Below are 18,433 nucleotides of genomic sequence, written 5' to 3'. Positions count from 1 at the left end.
TCCCCACTCCTGGCTGGAGCCAGCGATCCCCTTCGGAGCGCTCCGTGGGCCACGTTCGTGCAGGGCTGCTTGTAAACACGGTGCTGCTGGCAGGGTGAGCTCCTGCTGTGCTGCTCCGCGTGGAGGGGCTCCCGGGAGCCCTGGGGACACGGGCCAGCGCTCGCCCCGCCGTTGTCCCCATGCCCGCACTGCTGCCGCTCCCCCAGGTGGGCTGGCCGGGCGCCTGGCATCGCCTGCCCCGCTCGGGTGGGCCAGGAGGAATCAGGGCCAGGATTTACACCTCAGGGCAGGGGAGGGAGAGGAAGGGTGCAGAGCCGCTGTGGGACCTGCTGCGCTGCGGTGGCAAAGAGGGCACCCAGGTGTCCAGGACCCGGCTCCGCGGGTGCCACACGCCAGCTCGGCTCAGTCTGGCTTGGTCCTGTGGAAAGGGGAGCTGAGCAGCGGGACGGGTGCAGGCAGCATCCCGTGGCGTGGGGGTGGAAGGGGGGCTGCGTCCTGCTGACCCCTGCCCGTGTGCTCCCTCAGATGTCGCTGCTGAGCACTGCTGTGCGCCCGGAGCAGGCAGGTGGGTAGCGGTGCTCGTGCATGCCGTGTGTGTGTCCATCCTCGCACCACGAGCCCCTCTTACCCCGCTCCTGAGCTCCCCACAAGCTGCTCCCAGGGTCCTCTCAGCCCCATGGCTGGAGAGATGCTGTGTTATCTGCCATCCCCATCCCTGTGGACTGGGCACACGAGCGCGCTGCCAGCCCGAGCAGGGCGCTGAGCACAGCATCTCCTCTCGGAGCAGCCCCTCGGAGCGCTCGGCTGAGACCTGGCAGCTCAGCTCACCGCCCGGGCCGGGGCGGGTCCAGCTGCAGGGTTTCTGGCAGCGCCGTGTGCCAAGGAGGACGAGGACGAGGAGGACGAGGAGAGGTGGAGGGGCACCAGGCCTGTCACCTTCACGCTGGGCACCGAGATGCTAGGGCTGGGGCCGGGCCCGGACAGCGAGTTCCAGACCCCCGACGCCGAGGTCTACATGCACTTCATGAGGAGCCACTGCTGCTATGACGCCCTCCCCACCAGCTGCAAGCTTGTCGTCTTTGACACCACGCTGGAGGTGACGCTGCGGGCACCTCGGGGCCGCAGGGCCGCGGCAGGGCAGGCTCGGGGACGTGCGACCCCCCTCTCCGCTCTGCCGGCAGATCAAGAAGGCCTTTGTGGCACTGGTGGCCAACGGGGTGCGGGCGGCCCCGCTGTGGGACAGCAAGTTACAGACCTTCGTGGGTGAGTGCCCGGGGCGCAGCGCAGGGCAGGGCTGCCAGGGCTGCCGCAGCGGCGGTGCCAGCCCCACGCGTCTCCACAGGGATGCTCACGATCACTGACTTCATCAACATCCTGCACCGCTACTACCGCTCGCCCCTGGTGAGTCCTGGGAAGAGCTCGGGCAAGGGGCAGAACCAGCCTGTGGGCAAGGAAAGGTCTGTCCCTGGCCCAGGTTCCTGTGGACCTGCATCTCCTGGTTCCCCTGGTGGGTAATTTTAGTGCTGGGGGTGCTCTCAGCCGGCCTGGGGCCCAGCATGGGCTGCTACACCCATGGAAGCTACATGGAAGCTCCCCTACAGCCAGGGGAGGGCCCAGCGGTGCCTCTGCCTCAGACCCTGCCTGCGTGCAGGCACCTTCGGGGCCCCCTGGGCCTGGCACCCCGGGATGTGATCCCTGTGCTCAGGGAGCAGGGTGGGATGGCCAGGGAGGGGGCAGCAGCCCCGTGGCTGCAGGCAGGGCCGTTCCGTGATGGAGCCTCCCACTGCCCTCAGGTTCAGATCTACGAGGTGGAGGAGCACAAGATTGAGACGTGGAGAGGTACGAATGAAGGCGCTGTCACTGGAGACAGGATGCCTGGCATGGTGGCGGGGGGGTGCGCTGATGGGACATGGAGGCATGTGGCTGCACGCAGGGCTGCCGGTGGCCGTGGGAGTGGTTGGGGATGCGATGCAGCCCTGAGGGCGCTCCGCTCCCACCGCTCTCCCTTCCCAGAGGTGTATCTGCAAGGCTCCTTCAAGCCGCTGGTCTACATCTCCCCGAGTGACAGGTAAGTGTGAGCCACCCCCCCGGCACGGGCTCGGGCCCGGAGCGCAGCCTACTCGCCACGACCCTGGCACCGCAGCGACCTGCAGCCCCTCGGGCTGTGCTGGGGCTGCCCCTTCCTGGAGCTGGCTCCACGTGGGAGAGGAACACAGGAGTGATGCTGCTGGGATGGAGAGGACCTGGGACGCTGGGGGGAGGTTCTGGGCACAGCTGTGTCCCCCTCCCCATGGCGGCCCCGTCACCTGCAGCCTCTTCGACGCCGTCTACTCCCTCATCAAGCACAAAATCCACCGGCTGCCTGTGATCGAGCCCGTCTCGGGGAACGTCCTGCACATCCTCACGCACAAGCGCATCCTCAAGTTCCTCCACATCTTTGTGAGTGCGGGGACCGGAGCGGGGCTGCCCACGCTGCTGGGCGCACGCGCTCGTGTGCCCCAGGGCTCTGCCCACCGCCGCCTGCCCGCTGCAGGGCCCCACCATCCGCAAGCCACGCTTCCTCAAGAAGACGGTGCAGGAGCTGTGCGTGGGCACCTTCCGCGACGTGGCCGTCGTCCCCGAGTCCGCGCCCATCTACACGGCGCTGGAGATCTTTGTGGACCGCCGCGTCTCCGCGCTGCCCGTTGTCAATGATGCAGGTAACTGGGGAGGGGGCTGCTGAGGGGCCCGACCATCCCCTTCTCCTCCTGCCAGGGGCTCCTGCCCCATCGCCACCAGTAAACCCTCCCTTCCCATCCCATGTCCAGCAGCCCCCAGCTCCCCTCCTCTGCTGTCCCAGGGCTCTGGAAGGAGCATATTATCCAGGGGACCCCCCCCCGAACCGCTGATCCCATGCTCTGCATGTCTTTGCAGGGCAAGTGGTGGGCCTCTACTCAAGGTTTGATGTCATTGTGAGTATCACGTGCTTGCATGTGCGTGGCAGCACAAGCAGGGGCATGGCAGTGATGGGTGTGCGTGGACAGCGCTTCACGTGCATCTGCCCAGGGTGCTCGCAGCCCGCAGGTGCCTGTACTGTGCACGTCAGTCCCACATGCAGAGACACCATGTGTCCTTCTGCATCTGCCCCACGTGTAGCCCTCCTCATGCCCAGCTCGGTGCCAGGGCAGTGCCTGTTGTGTGGCGCTGACTGCAGCCTCCTCTCCGGCAGCACCTGGCAGCCCAGAAGACCTACAACAACCTGGACATCAGCGTGCGGGAGGCGCTGCGGCGACGGACCATCTGCCTTGAGGGGGTCCTTATCTGCTACCCCCACGAAACCATGGAGGACATCATCGACCGCATCGCCAAGGAGCAGGTGAGCGGCACGGGAGCATCTGTCCTGCACGCCAGTCCCGGCCCCATCCCGCCAGCTCCATCCTGCCGCCCTCACTCCGCTCTGATGCTCTGGCTGCTCCTGCAGGTCCATCGCCTGGTGCTGGTGGATGAGAACCGGTACCCGCGGGGCATCGTCTCCCTCTCCGACATCCTCCAGGCCCTTGTGCTCACGCCCGCAGGTATTGATGCTCTAAACTCTTAGCCCACGGCGCTCCATCTTTCTCCATTTGCACCCTCCATTTCTCTCCACTTCAGGTAGGCACCGCTCCGGGCCGCAGCGTGCCCACGCCCTCCCCATGGGCACCTCGCCGCTCGGGCCCCGCGCGCGCCGCCGCGTCCGCACCGGCCCTGCCCGCGCCCGCCGGCGAGGTAGGAGGAGGCCGGCCGGGTGATGGGCACCCGGCCATAGGGCGCTCCCCGAGCTGCCGATGGAGCTGTGGGGCACCGCCAGCCTCCAGGGCAGAGCAGGGCTCTGGGCTTTTGGGCTGGGACACAGAGCAGCCCAAAATGAAGCCTCAAATCAAAGTTTCCCTGACATCTAGCCCCGCCGGTGCCATCCCTGTGGGGCTCAGTACAGTGGGGTCAGACCCCCTACTCGTGCCACTCTGGCACCTCCCCTGCAGAAGGGGACTGAGGGGCTGTTACCACATCCCACTCCTCAACCCCCGCCTTTCCCTCTACTTTCCCCTTGCTCCCCTGGTCCTGGCCGCGAGGAGGCTCCTGATGTCGGGATGATGGCTGTCCCAGGACGGAGCCAGAGCCCTCGTGTCCCTGTGCCCTTGTGGGATGGCGGGCAGTGACATGGGGGGTCCACGCTGGCCCCGGCGCTGCGGTGGGTCACGGCCTCGCGCGCTCTCGCCTCGCAGGCCTCGACCGACACTCGCTCTGAGGACGCCACGAAGTGCTGCCAGCTTGTCCCACTCGGGAGCCCCTCGCGTGGCCCTGGGCCAGACCCGGGGCTGTGTTGGGCCCGTGGAAGGAGGCTCGAGCCCTGGAGGCTCCCTGCGGGGGGGGAGGGGGGTCTGTCCATGCAGACCCCAGCTCCGGGCCTCACCTTGAGGCCGGGCCTGCTCCTCCAGGGAGGAAGAAAGCGGAGGGAGAGGGGAAAGGGGGGCCCCAGGAGCACCTCCCTTGAGGGTGCCGGTGATGATGCTCAGCGGGCACCGTGCTGCAAGGCGCCCCCCCCACAGAGACCTCCACCGCCCTGGGGACGTGGCCACGCCATCTCCCTTGTCCTGGCCCCCTTGGGCCCATCCTGCTGCCAGACTCCAGCGCTCTGGCCCCACCTGCCCGCAGGCAGGTCTTGGCGGCCGTGGCCAGTGCCCCGGGCTTGGTGCAGGCACTGCTTGAGGGGCAGAGGCTCTGCTGTCCAGCCCGGCTTGTTTGGGGTGGGAGTGTGTGGGGCTGGAGCCCTCTGGCGGGGGCTGGTGCCTGGATGGGGGGTGCTGGTGGCAGGGGGACCACAGACATGTCTGGGCTGGGAGGGTGGGGGGTTTTGCCTGCATTCGCTGTCCTGTTCAGCTGTGTGCCAATAAACCCGCCTGCTCCAGCTCCGCGTCCTTGCCCTGTCCCTGCTGGCAGCCTGGCATCCCCCTCTGCCCTGCAGGAGGCAGGGGAAGGGGCAAAGTGCCCTCACCTGGGGCGGCTGCCGCCGCAAAGGCCCAGGGATGGCCCTGGCCGCCCGTCCCTGCACGTGGCCAGTGCCCGGCCCCAGCTGGGCCCCTGGAGCCAATCCCTCCCACCGCAGCTTTGCCCAAGGCCACCGAGACAGCCTTGAACCCCGTGTGTCCCCTGGCCTCGGCCTGCGCTGGCTGGCCTTGCAGGGGCCATGCCCAGGATGGGGACAGGCTGCCACCCTCTCCCTGCCCCGGGCTGGGGCTGGATCCATCCCTCGGCAGCACCTGCCACCCCCGTGTCCCCACGACGGCTCGGCGCCTGCAGGACCCCGTCCGCAGGGAAAGTGAGGCACGGAGCACTGGCTGCGGCCAAGGTGAGCTCTTGGGACGGGGCCCGGCGCCCTGGCCCCAGCAGGCACAGCTCCACGCGCAGCGACACACGCACGGCACAACGGAGAGACAGAAACGGCTGCGACCCCCATCCCCGCGGCGCCCTGGCAGGCAGCACCCGGCCCCCGCGGCACGTGAAAGGCACAGCAGGTCCCCAGCCCCCTGCCCCGGTGTGATCGGGGGCAGCCTCATCCCCCGCTTCCCTGCAGCAGCACCGGGAGCTGGCCCAAGCCGGGCAGGGGGATGCCAGGTGCTCAGTGGGCGCCAAGGGGCCCCATGAATTCAGGATCTTGGTGGGAGGAGGGGAAGTCGCCTCCCTCCCCTCAGCTCCGGCTCAGCACCCGGGGCGCTCAGGGGGCTGCCGGGCGGGCGATGAACTCCAGGTTGATGGGCTTGTCGGCCACCAGGACGATGCGGGACACAGATGTCACCTGCACACCGCGGGGGTCCGGTCGCACTTCGAACGCCTGGATGATCTGCAAGGAGCGGGGGACACGTCAGAACCTTGGCCCCACTCGCCACCGTGTTCCCAGCCCGGAGGTGCCCCACACTCACCCTCGCCAGAGCCAGGTGCATCTCCAGCTCAGCGATGCGGCGGCCGACGCAGGCACGGACGCCGTAGCCGAAGGGAATAGAGCTGAAGGGGTGGTGGGGGGAGCCGTGGCCCCGGAGCCAGCGCTGGGGCAGGAAGCGCTCGGGCTCCGGGAAGTGGGTCTCGTCGTGGGACATGGCGTAGTGTGCCAGGACGAAGAGGGTCTGTGGGAACGGGGAGGGTTAATGGCCCCTGCCCATCCCCTCCTAGCGCTGGCCCGCTGCCCAGCCCCACTCACGTTCTTGGGAAAGTGGTAGTCTCCGATGACGATGTCCTTCTCCCAAAAGACCCTGGCGTTGGTGGGCACCACAGGGTAGATCCTGCACCAGGACATGGGGACAAGTAGCACAGGAGCAGGTCCCACCAGGCACCAGCCCCCCAAGCAGAGAAAACCCCGGGTAGGACAAGGGGGAACATTGCTCAGGGGCTCCGTCTCCATTGCCAGCAAGGGGACTCAAACCCAAGCGCACACCCTGCCTGGGAGATGTCCCCATGCCCCAGGATTGCCACCTGCCTCCCCAGCTCCCCAGTGTCCCTGGTCCCACGGGGCTGCCATGCGGCCTGGGAAATGGGGTAGGGACAGGGGTCCTCGGGCAAGGGGCAAGGCTGGCCTCTACCTCAGCGTCTCCTTGATCACAGCACGAAGCAGCGGCATCTTGGGGATATCCTCAGCACCAGGGACTCGGTCAGGGGGCACGACAGCCGCCAGCTCCTTGTACAGGGCGTTCTGGATGCCCAGGTCCCGGGAGAGGTGGTACAAGGCCCAGGACAGCGTGTTGGAGGTCTAGGTGAGGGACACCGGATTAGGACCAGTGCCAGCTCACGTCAAGTGATGGGGCTGCTCAAGGCACCAAGCGCAGAGCCTGTCCCAAGAGAGCGATGCCCCAGGGCAGAGCCCAGTGGGATCCTGCTCTTACCGTGTCCACGCCAGCCAGCAGCAGCTCCGCCACGCTGCCATAGACCTCCTCCAGGCTGAGCCGGCCGCTGGCCAGCAGGTAGCTCAGGTAGCCCGACACCACCTTGCCCCGCTCCACCTGCCCCTCCAGCTCCTTCATCTTACGGTCAATCAAGTTCTTGCCTGCGGGGACAAGGACAGTGGGACCCAGTGCTGATGAAGCGAGAGGTGACCAAGGCAAGGGGCTGGGGATCCTGCACAGGCACCATCAACCCCTGCGACCTGTGGGGAGGTGAAAGCCCGGGGCTGTGGAAGAAGCGTGCCCCGGCCTCTCTAGGTGGCCAGAGGGCTCTGCAGGGTCCCTGCTTGCCCCTGCTGCACTGGGTGGGAAGGCCGGGGGGTCCTTAGAAGTCCCACTGAGTCGGGCCCCCATTGCCACCCCTCACCGAAGGCGAAGATGGTGTCCCAGCTGTCCAGGTAGCGGTCCCAGAAGGGCAGCACCTTCCGGGTCCACCGGGGAAGCACAGTGGCGAAGATGGAGTTCTTGAACATGAGGTTGATGGAGTTGATGAAGCGCTGGGTCTCGGCGGGGACCTGCTGCTGCAGGCACCCGATGCGGGTCTCGAAGAGGATGTAGGAGATCCCTGCGGGGGACAAGCTCCGTGCAGAGCCCTGCAGGGACGGGGCGAGCGGGGCAGGGCGAGGACCCCCTACCTTCCAGGGCGAAGCGGTAGAGCAGGTTGGCCACGTCACCCACCAGCACCCCCGAGGGGCTGCGACTCCGCTCGTCCCGCAGCCGCACCATCAGGTCCGACACCACCTCGCCGATGGCATCCGCGTACAGCGCTGCCTCCGAGGGCTTCAGCAGCCGCTTGTTGAGAACCTGCCGCAGGCGGTACCAGCGCTCCCCTTCCCTGCGCGGGGACGCGGAGTCAGCGCAGGGGCAGGCGGGCAGGGGGCAGTGGGTGGGAGCCAGCTCCGTACCCACGGGCGCATCCTCCCCACACTGTGCTGGGCATCACCCGAGGCCCATGGGTCTCTCGGCCCTCCCATCCGTGGGCTGCTTGGCAGAGGGGAGCAGTGACAGCCCTCTCTGGGCCTGGCAGCGGAGGCGATCGCCCCGGGGACAGGGCAGGAGCAGCCTGCTGCCCGCAGAGGGGACTCACTCAGTGAAGGGTCCATAGGGCAGGCGCCGTGTGTCCCGGTGCTCCTTCCACAGGGCCATGTCACTCCTCATGGGGTACTTGCCCTCCTGCCGCAGCAGCTGCTCCAGTACCTCTGGGCTCCCGATGTTGATGTTCTCGTAATGCCCGAAGGTCGACTTCCAGATGGGGCCATAAATGCGCCGGGACATCAACTGTGATGCACCAGAGCACAGCGGGTTAATGGGGACATCAGGGGGAGATGGATCAGTCTCTCCTTGCCTTGATTGTGCCCCACAACCTTCCAACGTGCTCTGCCCCTGATGCAGGGACCCCTCAGCACCACATGCCTGCCTCCAACTGGTGGCGATAGCAGGTCACCTACGTAAGGGAGGCTGCAGGGGTGCAGCAGGACTTGCAGCGAGGTGTGTGCAGGACGTGGCAGAAGGTCCCCATCCCCTGCACTCACCCTGAGCTCCCTTTGCCTTCACCTCCCAGTACCAGCACCCTGAGCTGCAACCACCAAAAGGCACCAACCCATAGCACAAGCTGGGTTATTCCTCATCCATCCTGGGGATGGAAGGGCAACTTGGTCTTCTGAGGAGGGAAGACCCAAAGGGAACAGAAGGGATGGGGATGATGGCCATGCATGAGGCTTGAGGGCCATCTCAGCAGTGGCCAGCTCCAAACCTCACTGCTTCCAGCAGCCCCCTCTACACCAGGCTCTGCCCACACCAGGGGCAAAAGTCTCCAGGCAGGGCTTTGAACCTGCCACCTGATAAGTGTGGTTAATGATCAGTGCTAGGAGGTCACCGCCAGGTTGGGGCAGGCCTGGGCTGCTCCGAGGGCAGGTGACCAGTGCGGGGGGCACAGAGCCTACATGGCGCACATGGAGCCGAGGTGCTTCTCCGGCCTCCGTGCCTGCCGCTCCCCGGGGCCAGGGAGTCCTTGGCAGGACCCCATGGGGCCAAGCCTGCCTCCCGGCTGGGCAGCACGGGCACCCCGCGCCCCGGCACCCTGTGCCCTGGTACCCCGCAGCCCGGTGCGGGTCCCCGTGGGCTGCGGGGATCCACGTGGTACAATCTCCCTTGGTGACTGCCTGCATCGCAGCCTGCGCCCGCATTCAGCTACATTCGTCAGCGCGGGGAGATGTTCCTCGCGGGTGGCGGCAGGGAGCGGGGGAGGGACGGCCGCCCCGGTGCGGGCGCTGCAGGCGGCTTGCGGAGCGAACGCGTCGTGTGGGGCTGCGCGCGGCCGCCGCTCGGGCTTAAAGCAGCCTGCGAGCATCTGCAGCACAGGCCTCGGGAGCAGCGAGGAGTCCGCGCTCCCAGGAAAAGCAGCTCCAGAGCCTGCGGGGAGCCGCAAGGCTGGGGTGTGCTGGGAGCAGCAGGGTCCTCCTGTGCCGGCTCCAGCTCCCTGCGACAGCCCCTTCCCCAGGAGCACTGCCCTGGGCCTGCGCGATCCTCCCAGGCGCTGCTGGTTGGAGCTCCAGGGTGCTGGAGATGTCACCCGGCTCCCTGCCAGCAAAACCAGCCCTTGCTTTATCCGACGAATGAGGAAGTGTTGACAGAAGAAAACAAACACCTCTGCCTCCTCCTTCTCCGCTGCCTTCCTAGGTGCCATCTGGCCCAACACCTGCCTGACCGCTTTTACCCCCGAAAAACGTGGCCCCAGTTGCAGCAGACTGGGCTGGTTGGGGGTGCTGGGACAACGTGAGCTTGTTCTTTGCCCTGTGCTGTCCCGGGCCCGCCGCATTGTGGCACGGGATGCACTGTCAGGCATCCTGCAGGTGGGGGGCACCCTGCACAGGCCACTGTCACCAAGGCCTGGCCCCCAGTGCACGAGGCAGCCCCAGTTGCATGAGACAGCCAAGACACAGCGCTTGCCCTGCGCAGCATTGGGGCCCCGGGTAGTCCCAGCCTGGCTGGAGCCCTCCTGGCACCACCCAGCTCTCTGTTGGCCTCAGCCTGATGCTCACCCCAGCATCACCTCATAGGCACAGGGGTGCCCCTTGTCTAATCCCTCCCCTATCCCAGCATTGCCTTCCCCCACCTTAACTCCTTGCGCACACCTGCACGCTCCCCCAACCCCATTTCATTCCTGCCCCTGGCACAGATCCATTTCCCCCTCTCTACCACCCCTGCCAAGACCCCCAACCACGGACCATGTCCCAGCCCCACCACCTGCGAGCACGTAGACCCTACTCGCCCCTCCTGGGACCCCAGCACGACCCCTGTGCCACCAGTGCGGCACCCCAGAGCCTACGCTCCCCGCTGAGGACCCCCTTCCCCAGGCGCCCGCGGTCCCGCTGCCCCGGGCGCACCTGCAGCCGGTGCGTGTGCAGCAGGTAGCCGCGCAGGAAGAGCCAGACGAAAGTGCGGAGCAGCCCCGGCCCCGGCAGCTCCCCGGGCCCCTTCAGCCGCGCCGGCCCCGCCGTGGCCGCCGCCGCCGCCGCCGAGCCCCCGGCCCCGCGCCCCGGCCCCGGGCTGGGCGGCGGCGGCGGCGGCAGCAGCGCGCGGAGACGCGGGGGCAGCGGCAGCCGCCGGGCCCCGCCGCTCGGGCCCGCCATGCTCTGTCGGCAGCGCACGGGACGGGGCGGCGCGGGGCGGCACCGGGGGCGGCGCGGGGAGGGGCGGCGCGGGGGGCGGGCGAGGGCGGCACCGGGAGCCGGGAGCCGGGAGCCGGGAGCCGGGCGGCGGCGGCAGCGCTCGCGGGGCAGCGGCTGCGGGGTGCCCATCACGGCGCTCCGGGCACGGTGCAGCAGGCACCGAGCAGGGCGCCCCGGGCCCGCACACCGGCACCGGGTACCGCACATCGGCCCCTGCGCCATGGACCGCAGCAGGCACAGCTCCGGGCCTGCACCTCGGCACGCTCTGTCCTCCTCTGCCCCTGCTGTCCCTGTTGCTCTCTGCCTTTCTCTCATGCCGACTCTCTCCTTATCCCTGCCCTGCCCAGATACTGTCCCCCCCTCATTCAGCCCTGTGCCCTCCTTATCCCTGGCCCTGTGAAGGACACAGTCGCAGACCAGAGAGTGGGCCCCAAGCTAACCTGGCTGTGGGGACCTCTCCCTGCACTCCCTCCTCATGCTGACAGCCAACAGTCCGGATGGGAGAGACTTCTGAGTGCCCGCCCGGTGGCTGCTGGCACTTTTCCATAGATGCATCCTCCTTCCTGCTCCATTGCGGGTTAGGTTTGTCATGGCTCTGGGGACTGTGCCATCATCTCCTGCCCCAACCTGCCAATGAGGCTTGAGGCGGGCGGTTCAGTCCATGAGTGTGTCCCACCCCTGGCAAAGCCCGGCACCACCACCAGGTCCCCAGGAACTTGGGGCATTGCACTTCTGTGCCCAGGTGTCCTCTGTTCTCAGGCCACTTCTGTGCCTCTGACTGGGACATGCCAGTGCTGATCACCACCTGCCCCTATCAGAGGGTGGGTTCAAGGTCCCCCACATTAACTTTTTGTCCCCTGGACAGTTGAGGAACATCTCCAGATTGGTGCCCAAAGCACTCCATGCCCTTGGGGCTGGGGTTTTGAAGGCCTGGGCACCCCTGTGACTGGAGACACTGATACACAGGGGCCTGGGATGCAAGTATGAGAGCCTGCCGCCATCTCATGGCTGTTTGTGCTGGGTGCACAGCTGCTCTGCCCCCGCTGGCCCAGAGCAAGCAGCAGGAAAGGCGGCAACCAAGTCCCCACCATCCCACTGGGTTTGCAGCCAGCATCCCGCTGTGCCCCTGAACACTGAGCCTGTCTGCAGGGCATCCAGCCCAAGCCTGAGCTTGTTAGCGCAGAGGGCATCAGCTCTGCAGCAACACCAAGGCAAGAACCGGAACTCAGTGTGCAGCTCAGGAACGCCCTCCAAGGCCTGCTTTAGTCCTCTGGGCTGCACTCTGGGCACTAAGTACAACATCCTCTCCACTACCTAGGGGTGTTCACAGGGACTCCCTGCACCCAGCCTCACCACCAAGCCCTTCATCCCCTGGGGGATAGGACAAGCCCTGGCTGGCCTAGGCTCTGGATCTGCCCCCAGGGAGTAAGAGCATCGCCCTGGTGCTGGATCCCCTGGATAATTCAGGTGGCATTTCCCAGCCATAGGGAGTGCAGCCACTGCAGGCAGGACAGGCTGAGGTGTGCACTGCTCAGGCAGCAAGAGACGCAGGGTAACCTTGTCCCAGTGAGTGCTGTGCAGGGGGATAGTGCAATGTGGCTATCCCAGAGGCCGATGTGGCATTCCCTGAAGCTGGAACAGGGGAGCAAAACCAGATTGAGCTGTCCTCCATCCTGTCGGGGCTCTCCTAGCTCTCCCTGACCCTGTGAGAGCCAAGCCAGACCTGCAGAGAGCTCATCCCGAGCCTATTGCAAAACTGAGGCAAACATTTCTCCTCAGAGCACTTAAAGCCTTGAAGTGGCTCCTTGGGCTAGTGCTGTCTCCAAGGCAGGCCAGGCGCCCAGGCGTCCGGCTCCTCCCGGCTCTAGCCACTAGGCTGTGCTCCATGATTTCAGACAGCAGCGTCTGTGCACGGGAGGTGTCAGGGCCAGGAGCGCTGCAGAGCCCGCCGCAAGCCCCGGCTGCCCCGCTGCGGGATCAGGTCCTATCCGCTGGGACGATGGGGTCGCCAAAGTCCCCCCAGCCATTCCCACCGCCACCATGTGGCGAGACACCCCTGGCTGAGTCACGGATGCCCTGCCTGCTGCTGGAAGATGTTCCCAGGGTCGCGTCTCTGTCCGGGGAGCACATCCTGCTCTGGGGGTCGGCCAGCCCCGGCCGTGCGTCTGAGTCACCCGTGGGGAGCAGCAGCGCGGGTGGCCGTCCCTGCGCGGGGAGGCCGGAGGCTGTGCAGGGACAGCCGTCAGGGCCGACAAGGGCAGTGGGGGTGGCCGTGCGGGAAGAGGGGGTCGGTGAGTCAGGCTGCACCGTAAGCAGCCCATGGGGACTTCCAAGAGGAAGTGACTGGGCCGTGACACATCCCAGCTGGAGGACGCCACAGGGGTCCTGGGGCATCTCCAGCTCCTGGGACAGCTCATCAGCTGCTGCAGCCGCTTGGGGATCTTGTTTCTCCAGGGTGCTTGTGGGGCTCCCATTGAGACTGGTGGTGATATGGGGACCAGAGGGACATTCCCATCAGTCTATCCCTGCAGTGACACTGCTGGCTGAGACCCTGGACTGAAGGGGCATCCCAGGCTCCACTGGGACTGGAAGAGGGCAGAGACAGGAGGGTGAATGCCGTGTTTACCCCGGGGGATGAAGAGCTGGGAGTGTTGGTGGCCCCACACTGCACAGGACATATAGATGCAGAGCCACATCAGAGACACAGTGGGGGCTTCTCATGTCCCTCTGCTCCCTCTTCAGAGCACTGTGTCAAGCCCTTGCTGCTCCACAATTTCACAAGGGAGACCTCCACCTCCAGCGAGCCCCCACCGCTCAAAATGTGGCCACTGGGGGTCAGAACGACCGCCTCTTTATGTGACTCTTGCAGTGTCACCCAGGAGCTGGAAACATTTCCCAGGGCTGCAAGAGTCCCCTGCTTGTCTCTCCCACAGCCGGGGAGCGGGATGTCCCACGGGAGGACATCCCCTGAGTCACCCCCAGGAAAGCCCAGGCTGTGAGAAGGCTGAGGTTTGGCTCCCAGGGACCGTAAATAGCTGTCGGCTCTGCAACTGGAGATGGCCCCTCACGCCATGCAGCTGTGTGTCACTGCACTGTCACCATGTGAGTCACCAGCAGCCCTGGACCTCCGATTGCAGCAGCAGGGCTGCACTGCTGGCCAAGGGGACACGGGGACACCCAAGGTGGACAGAGGCAGATCCCAGCCTCAGGGTTGCCTCCCTGCCTATATCCCAAGAGCGACCCTCTTGCTGCTCTCTGAGGACTGCCTGGAGGTCCCCATCCTTGTTCTTTCATCTGACAGCAAAGACCCATCCAGACTTGGGGAAGGGCTGGGCACAAGGTCTCAGCAGCGAGATCTGCTCTGGTCTCCTCAGTTTTTGCCCCACAGCACCCTGGGGATCTGAGGCCTTTCTCCAAGGCAGAAGCCTTGTCTGGAGCTGGCCTGGGGATGCCGGCTCCGGAGCGCCGGCAGCTTGTTATCACGGCCACGGGAGGCAGCCCGGCCTGCTCTCAAGTGGGCCAGGCTGATTAGTGACTTCAAGTGGCTATGGAGTTATTCTGAGTCAAGTAGGCACGGAGGGAGCCGACCCTGCTGCTGGCCAGCCTTGTCCTGGGGTCGAGATGGGAGTGCGGAGACGTGCGCCTGGCTTGCCAGGACATCTCCCCCGGCCTCTGCAGCTCCAAGCAGCCCTTCCGAGGCGGAGAGGGGCTCCCCCGCTCCAGTTGCTTCCTGCTCTCCCTTACTCCCGCTGCAAACGGCTGTTTGCTCCAGCCCAAAGCAAACCTGATTTTATCTCCCAACTCCAGTTCCCTTGGCTGTGGGCCACAGTCGATGCCTCCTACGCAGGACTTGTGAAGCCCATTCGGGGACCCGCGCACAGAGCAGCCTGTGTACGCTCCTACATGACATCATGTTTACTGCCCGCGGGGGCCCAAGGACACCCCCTCCCCGCAGCACCGCTCCCAGCCTGAGCAATGTTTCCTCCCCGGCCCATCAGTGCCCAGCTCGGCCCCAGGCTCGGTGCCCTCTGCTTGCTGCACTGGGCAGACAAGTGTGCGAGGAACCGGAGGGGATGGAATGGGCGGCTGCGTGGTGCTTGCCTGGAGTGGTGCAGCCTGGGAGGCTTTCGGCTCCTCCTCATCACTGGTAGGTCGCTCTCGGCCTCAGTGCCCCAGCTGCCACCCTGGGGAGTGGAGAACAGCTCTGTGTTGGCAGTAGCTGTGGAGCGTGGCATCAGGACAAAGTCAGGCCCTCACTTTGTCCCTTCCCATCCAGGACAGAGTTGGGCCTTGACTTCTGTTTCTTAAATGGAGGTTGTTGGAAAAGGGCCACAATATTCAGGGGCTTGTTCAGAAGTGCTCTCCTGCCATTCATCCATCCATCCACACATGCATGCATCTTTCCCATACCCATGGCTCCATTCATTTACTTAGAGTTGTATGCGCTCACCCATCCATCCATCTACAAAGGCATCATCCATCTTTCCGCCCATCCGCACATGTATCTGCCCATCCATCCATCCATCCATCCTCCCATCCATCCATCCATCCATCGGTCGGTCATCCTTGGCCTGTGCAAGATGTGTGGAGCCAGGCATGGTTCTCACTGTGCAGTGCTGGAGCGCAGGCGCCCACTTTCGCCCCCGCAGTGGGGAGCTCTGCAGGGGCAAGGCCCAGCTCTCGTGGTTGCGCAGGGAAGCAGTGAGATGCTCCCTCTGTGCCTGTGGGTGCCCCGGGCTAGTTTCCCAGCTTGGACCTTTTTGAGTGCCGTCCTAGCAGACTCCCCTTGGGCTGCCAGCCTGTTCCCAAATCCACAGCACCCCTCTGTGGGTGACACCTCTCAGTTCCGCTGGCTCTGCACCCTGCGGGGCCACCGACACCAGGCAGCCTCGCTCAGCCCCCGTCAGTGACCGTCCCTGCAGCGGGCACCACGTGCACACACATGCTTAGCCATGCACACACGTGTGGGGGGACAGGGCAGGCTGTGTGTGTGCCTGGGTCACCGCGGGCTCGGGGCGGGCTGCAGGGCCAGCCGCGGGGCAGGGGCCGAGGCCGCGGCGGGAGGCAGGGGACCCGTCTAATTTAAGAACAACCCTGCGGGCGCTGTCAGCGCCGGGCGGCGCTCTGATGTGGGGACAGGTCCTCGTCAGCTCCCTCACCGCCGCCGCCCGACATGAAAGGGCTCCGTGCCCGATAAGGCCCCAGGCGCTCGGTGGGGGCAGCACCGGGGCCGGATCCACGTCCGTGCCTGTGTTGTGGGGACCGTGAGCCACTCACATACCCGAAAGTGCCCCGCGCCACCACAGGCTCCCTGGGGCACGTGGAAGGTCTCCATGCCCGCATGACCCCCCTGCAGCACGTGGCCCCACGTGCAGCCCGCCCGGCCCCATGGCCAAGGCTTCGCTGCCGCCCTCCCTGCCCCGCGCGGAGTCCCCTGGCCGCCCGCGGCCGCCGCCGGCGTCCGTGTTGTTTTAATAAGATCATCCTCCTCCCGCGGTGAGGTCGCAGCCCGGGGCCCGTGACATCACGGCGCGCTGCCATGGCAACGGCGGGATGTCACAAACACCGCGCGATGACCTCACTGCAGGAGCGGGAGATGGGGCCAGCCGGGGTTTGATCCCAGCGTCCTCGGGAAGCGCGCAGGGGAGGGACGCCGGGAAAGTATGCGGCTGCTGCGCGCCAGCCTGTTTGCGTTGGACGTCGCCGCGTTTCCCCGCTGCGGGAAGGGCCCGTTCCCCTTCCTCCCTGCACTGCTGGCCCGGCCGCGGGGCCGTTCCCTCAGCTGCGGCACGGAGACGGGCAGCAGCGCATCCCTGAGCCCTGTCCCGGCTGGCAGGTGAGCGATGGGGATGGGACACCCACAGCTCCCTGTGTCCTGACGTGCCCACCCTGTGCCCATGCAAAAAGCCCCACAGTGGGGGCCACAGTGGGGACAAACAGCCCCCAAGCGGGGCCAACCGTCCTGTTTGCCCTGGCATCACCAGTCCCACTGTGGGGTGCAGGGACGTGTCTGCCCTGCTCTTCTCAGTGTTAATTCTCACCAAGAGGGGCCAGGGCTGCCCAGGGGTGGCCGGGGAACATGGCGCTTTCCCCTGATAGCAAAAATAAATACATTAAAATTCTTGCAGGAGGCAGAAGAATGCGGGACGGCAGGAAAAAATTGTTTTATAATTTGTAATAACACAAAAGCCGGGGCGGGGGGTGCCGAGCGGCGAGAGGCGCGCGGAGGCGCCGGCGGAGGCCGGGCCGCGGGGTGAGGACTGCTCCCACGTGGCGGCCGTAGCCCTGCTCCGCAGCCCGCGCTCAGCACCCCGGGCGCCCGGGGCCCTCGGGGGCGGACGAGGGAGCCTGGTGCCCCCAGGGCCGCGTGATTGTCCCCAGGTCCCCTGTGCAGGTCTGTGCCTCAGTTTCCCCTCTCTAAGGGGGATTCTCTATTCCAGGGGGAGGCATCCCCAGGGCATCCAATCTCAGCCCACCTGCTGGCCACACGTGCACCCGTGGCCAGGAGGGATGGCCTCTGCCCGGCCCTCTCCGTCCCCCGGTTCCCGCAAGGGGCTGGTTCCTGCCCGTGCCCCCCCGTGCGCAGGGGCGCGTGGGCGCGATGAGGCTCGGCCGCCGCACGCCAGGCGCACCTGCTGCCCCCCCGCCCCGCTCCGCTCTTCGGGGCGAAATCAAAGGGATTTTTCTGCCATTAGGAAATCAGATAAAGGCTTCTCACCTGCCCTGCGCTGCCTTTGCTGCGCACCCGGGCGCTCGCGGCGCGGGGACAACAGGCACTTTCAGCACGGCGGCCGATGAGCCTCACGTTTCAGCACCCGGTGCGCTCTGCCCGCGGGGGCCGGGCACGGTGTCGGCACCTCCCCAGCCCCGGCACCGGCCAGGGCCCGGCTGCTGCAAGGACAGTTCGACCCTGCTCATCCCGGCAGGAGCGCAGACTGGGATCCCAAATGCCATGCGGGAAGGCAGGAACAGGGCACAGATAAAGGGGAAGCCGGTCACCACCAGCACTGCTGCAGGGAGAAAAAGTGCCTGGGGAAGGGGAAGATGTTGCTGGTGTTGGGGCCCGGGCGTAGTGTAGGGCTGCCCAGAGGCTGCAGAGATGGGCAAGGGGTGGCGGAAGCAGCTCCCTCCCAGGCAGGGCAACGGAGCCTGGATCTCTGCTGGAGGCAGGGGAAGAGCCCCCGGGCATGGAGGATGCTCTGGCTTGTCCGTTGCTGGAGGCCGGAGCCCCTGTTTCAACCCTTCTCCCCAGAGCCCAGCTGGGGGTGGCAGGGTGCTCCAGCCACGGGGACAGGGGTGCATGGTGGTCCCCAGGGGCAGAGCCAGGGCCCTGGCATGAACCCAGGGAAACTTCTCCCATTGCTGCCCAGGGTGCAGACATGGGTGCTGGCAGCCTAGGAACACCCGTGCCTTCTGTCTCCAGCTCCCCCAGCCCCGGCACACCGTCCCTGTGCATCTCCCAGGCCTCTCAGCTTCCCCCTGCCCCAGGCAGCTCCCTGCTGCTGGTTTGATCCCACGCTGGGGGCTGGGGATCCCTGCAAGGTCCCGGCTGCACCTGAGGTGAGATCACTGAAAAGAGCCTGACCCTCCCCACACTCCTCTCCTGCTCCTCTCGCTGCCTGCTTGTCCTGAGGCTCTCTCCCATCTTTCTACTTACATTTCCCTCTTTCCCAGGAAAACGTCCCCAGGGGAGCAAAGTGGGGCTGGGGTCCCTTCTCTGGGATCCCCAGGGCAGCCTAATCCTGCAGGTCAGACTAGTGGGGCTCCCCGGGCATGGATGACCTTGCCAGGCTGAGGGCTGCAGCAAGGGTGCGC

At 66.3% G+C, this 18,433-nt stretch overlaps 2 protein-coding genes across 2 annotated transcripts; one reads left to right on the top strand and one right to left on the bottom strand.

Annotated features, from left to right (window-relative positions):
- The first annotated feature begins 991 nt into the window (after positions 1 to 991).
- Positions 992 to 3,727, top strand: PRKAG3 (protein kinase AMP-activated non-catalytic subunit gamma 3). Its single transcript, XM_088540345.1, has 10 exons — positions 992 to 1,096; positions 1,182 to 1,263; positions 1,343 to 1,401; positions 1,794 to 1,839; positions 2,014 to 2,068; positions 2,313 to 2,439; positions 2,534 to 2,699; positions 2,914 to 2,951; positions 3,209 to 3,355; positions 3,461 to 3,727. The coding sequence occupies exons 1-10, from the start codon at positions 1,016 to 1,018 to the stop codon at positions 3,575 to 3,577; spliced, it is 918 nt and encodes a 305-aa protein (XP_088396471.1). The 5' UTR covers positions 992 to 1,015; the 3' UTR covers positions 3,578 to 3,727.
- Positions 3,728 to 5,679: 1,952 nt separating this feature from the next.
- On the bottom strand, positions 5,680 to 10,579 carry CYP27A1 (cytochrome P450 family 27 subfamily A member 1). Its single transcript, XM_088519527.1, has 9 exons — positions 10,334 to 10,579; positions 8,035 to 8,225; positions 7,583 to 7,782; positions 7,315 to 7,512; positions 6,891 to 7,051; positions 6,591 to 6,757; positions 6,212 to 6,293; positions 5,937 to 6,137; positions 5,680 to 5,857 (listed from the first exon to the last, which is right to left on the bottom strand). The coding sequence occupies exons 1-9, from the start codon at positions 10,577 to 10,579 to the stop codon at positions 5,732 to 5,734; spliced, it is 1,572 nt and encodes a 523-aa protein (XP_088375653.1). The 3' UTR covers positions 5,680 to 5,731.
- Positions 10,580 to 18,433: the final 7,854 nt, after the last annotated feature.

This window comes from Tinamus guttatus, unplaced genomic scaffold, assembly GCF_059628265.1.
Source record: "Tinamus guttatus ecotype Peru unplaced genomic scaffold, ASM5962826v1 Tinamus_guttatus_pri_ptg000060l, whole genome shotgun sequence".
NCBI lineage: Eukaryota > Metazoa > Chordata > Aves > Tinamiformes > Tinamidae > Tinamus > Tinamus guttatus.
Note: the sequence above shows the minus strand (reverse complement) of the source record. Positions and strands in the feature narration are given on the sequence as shown.

Bases quoted from the DNA above. Each gene is read 5' to 3' on its own strand.
- PRKAG3 (XM_088540345.1), top strand. From the start codon at position 1,016: ATGCACTTCATGAGGAGCCACTGCTGCTATGACGCCCTCCCCACCAGC. The intron at 1,097-1,181 runs GTGACGCTGCGG...CTCTGCCGGCAG, and splicing joins TCTTTGACACCACGCTGGAG to ATCAAGAAGGCCTTTGTGGC. The intron at 2,952-3,208 runs GTGAGTATCACG...CCTCTCCGGCAG, and splicing joins ACTCAAGGTTTGATGTCATT to CACCTGGCAGCCCAGAAGAC.
- CYP27A1 (XM_088519527.1), bottom strand. From the start codon at position 10,579: ATGGCGGGCCCGAGCGGCGGGGCCCGGCGGCTGCCGCTGCCCCCGCGT. The intron at 8,226-10,333 runs GTGCGCCCGGGG...GGTGCATCACAG, and splicing joins TGCACACGCACCGGCTGCAG to TTGATGTCCCGGCGCATTTA. The intron at 6,138-6,211 runs GTGAGTGGGGCT...CCGTTCCCACAG, and splicing joins ACTACCACTTTCCCAAGAAC to ACCCTCTTCGTCCTGGCACA.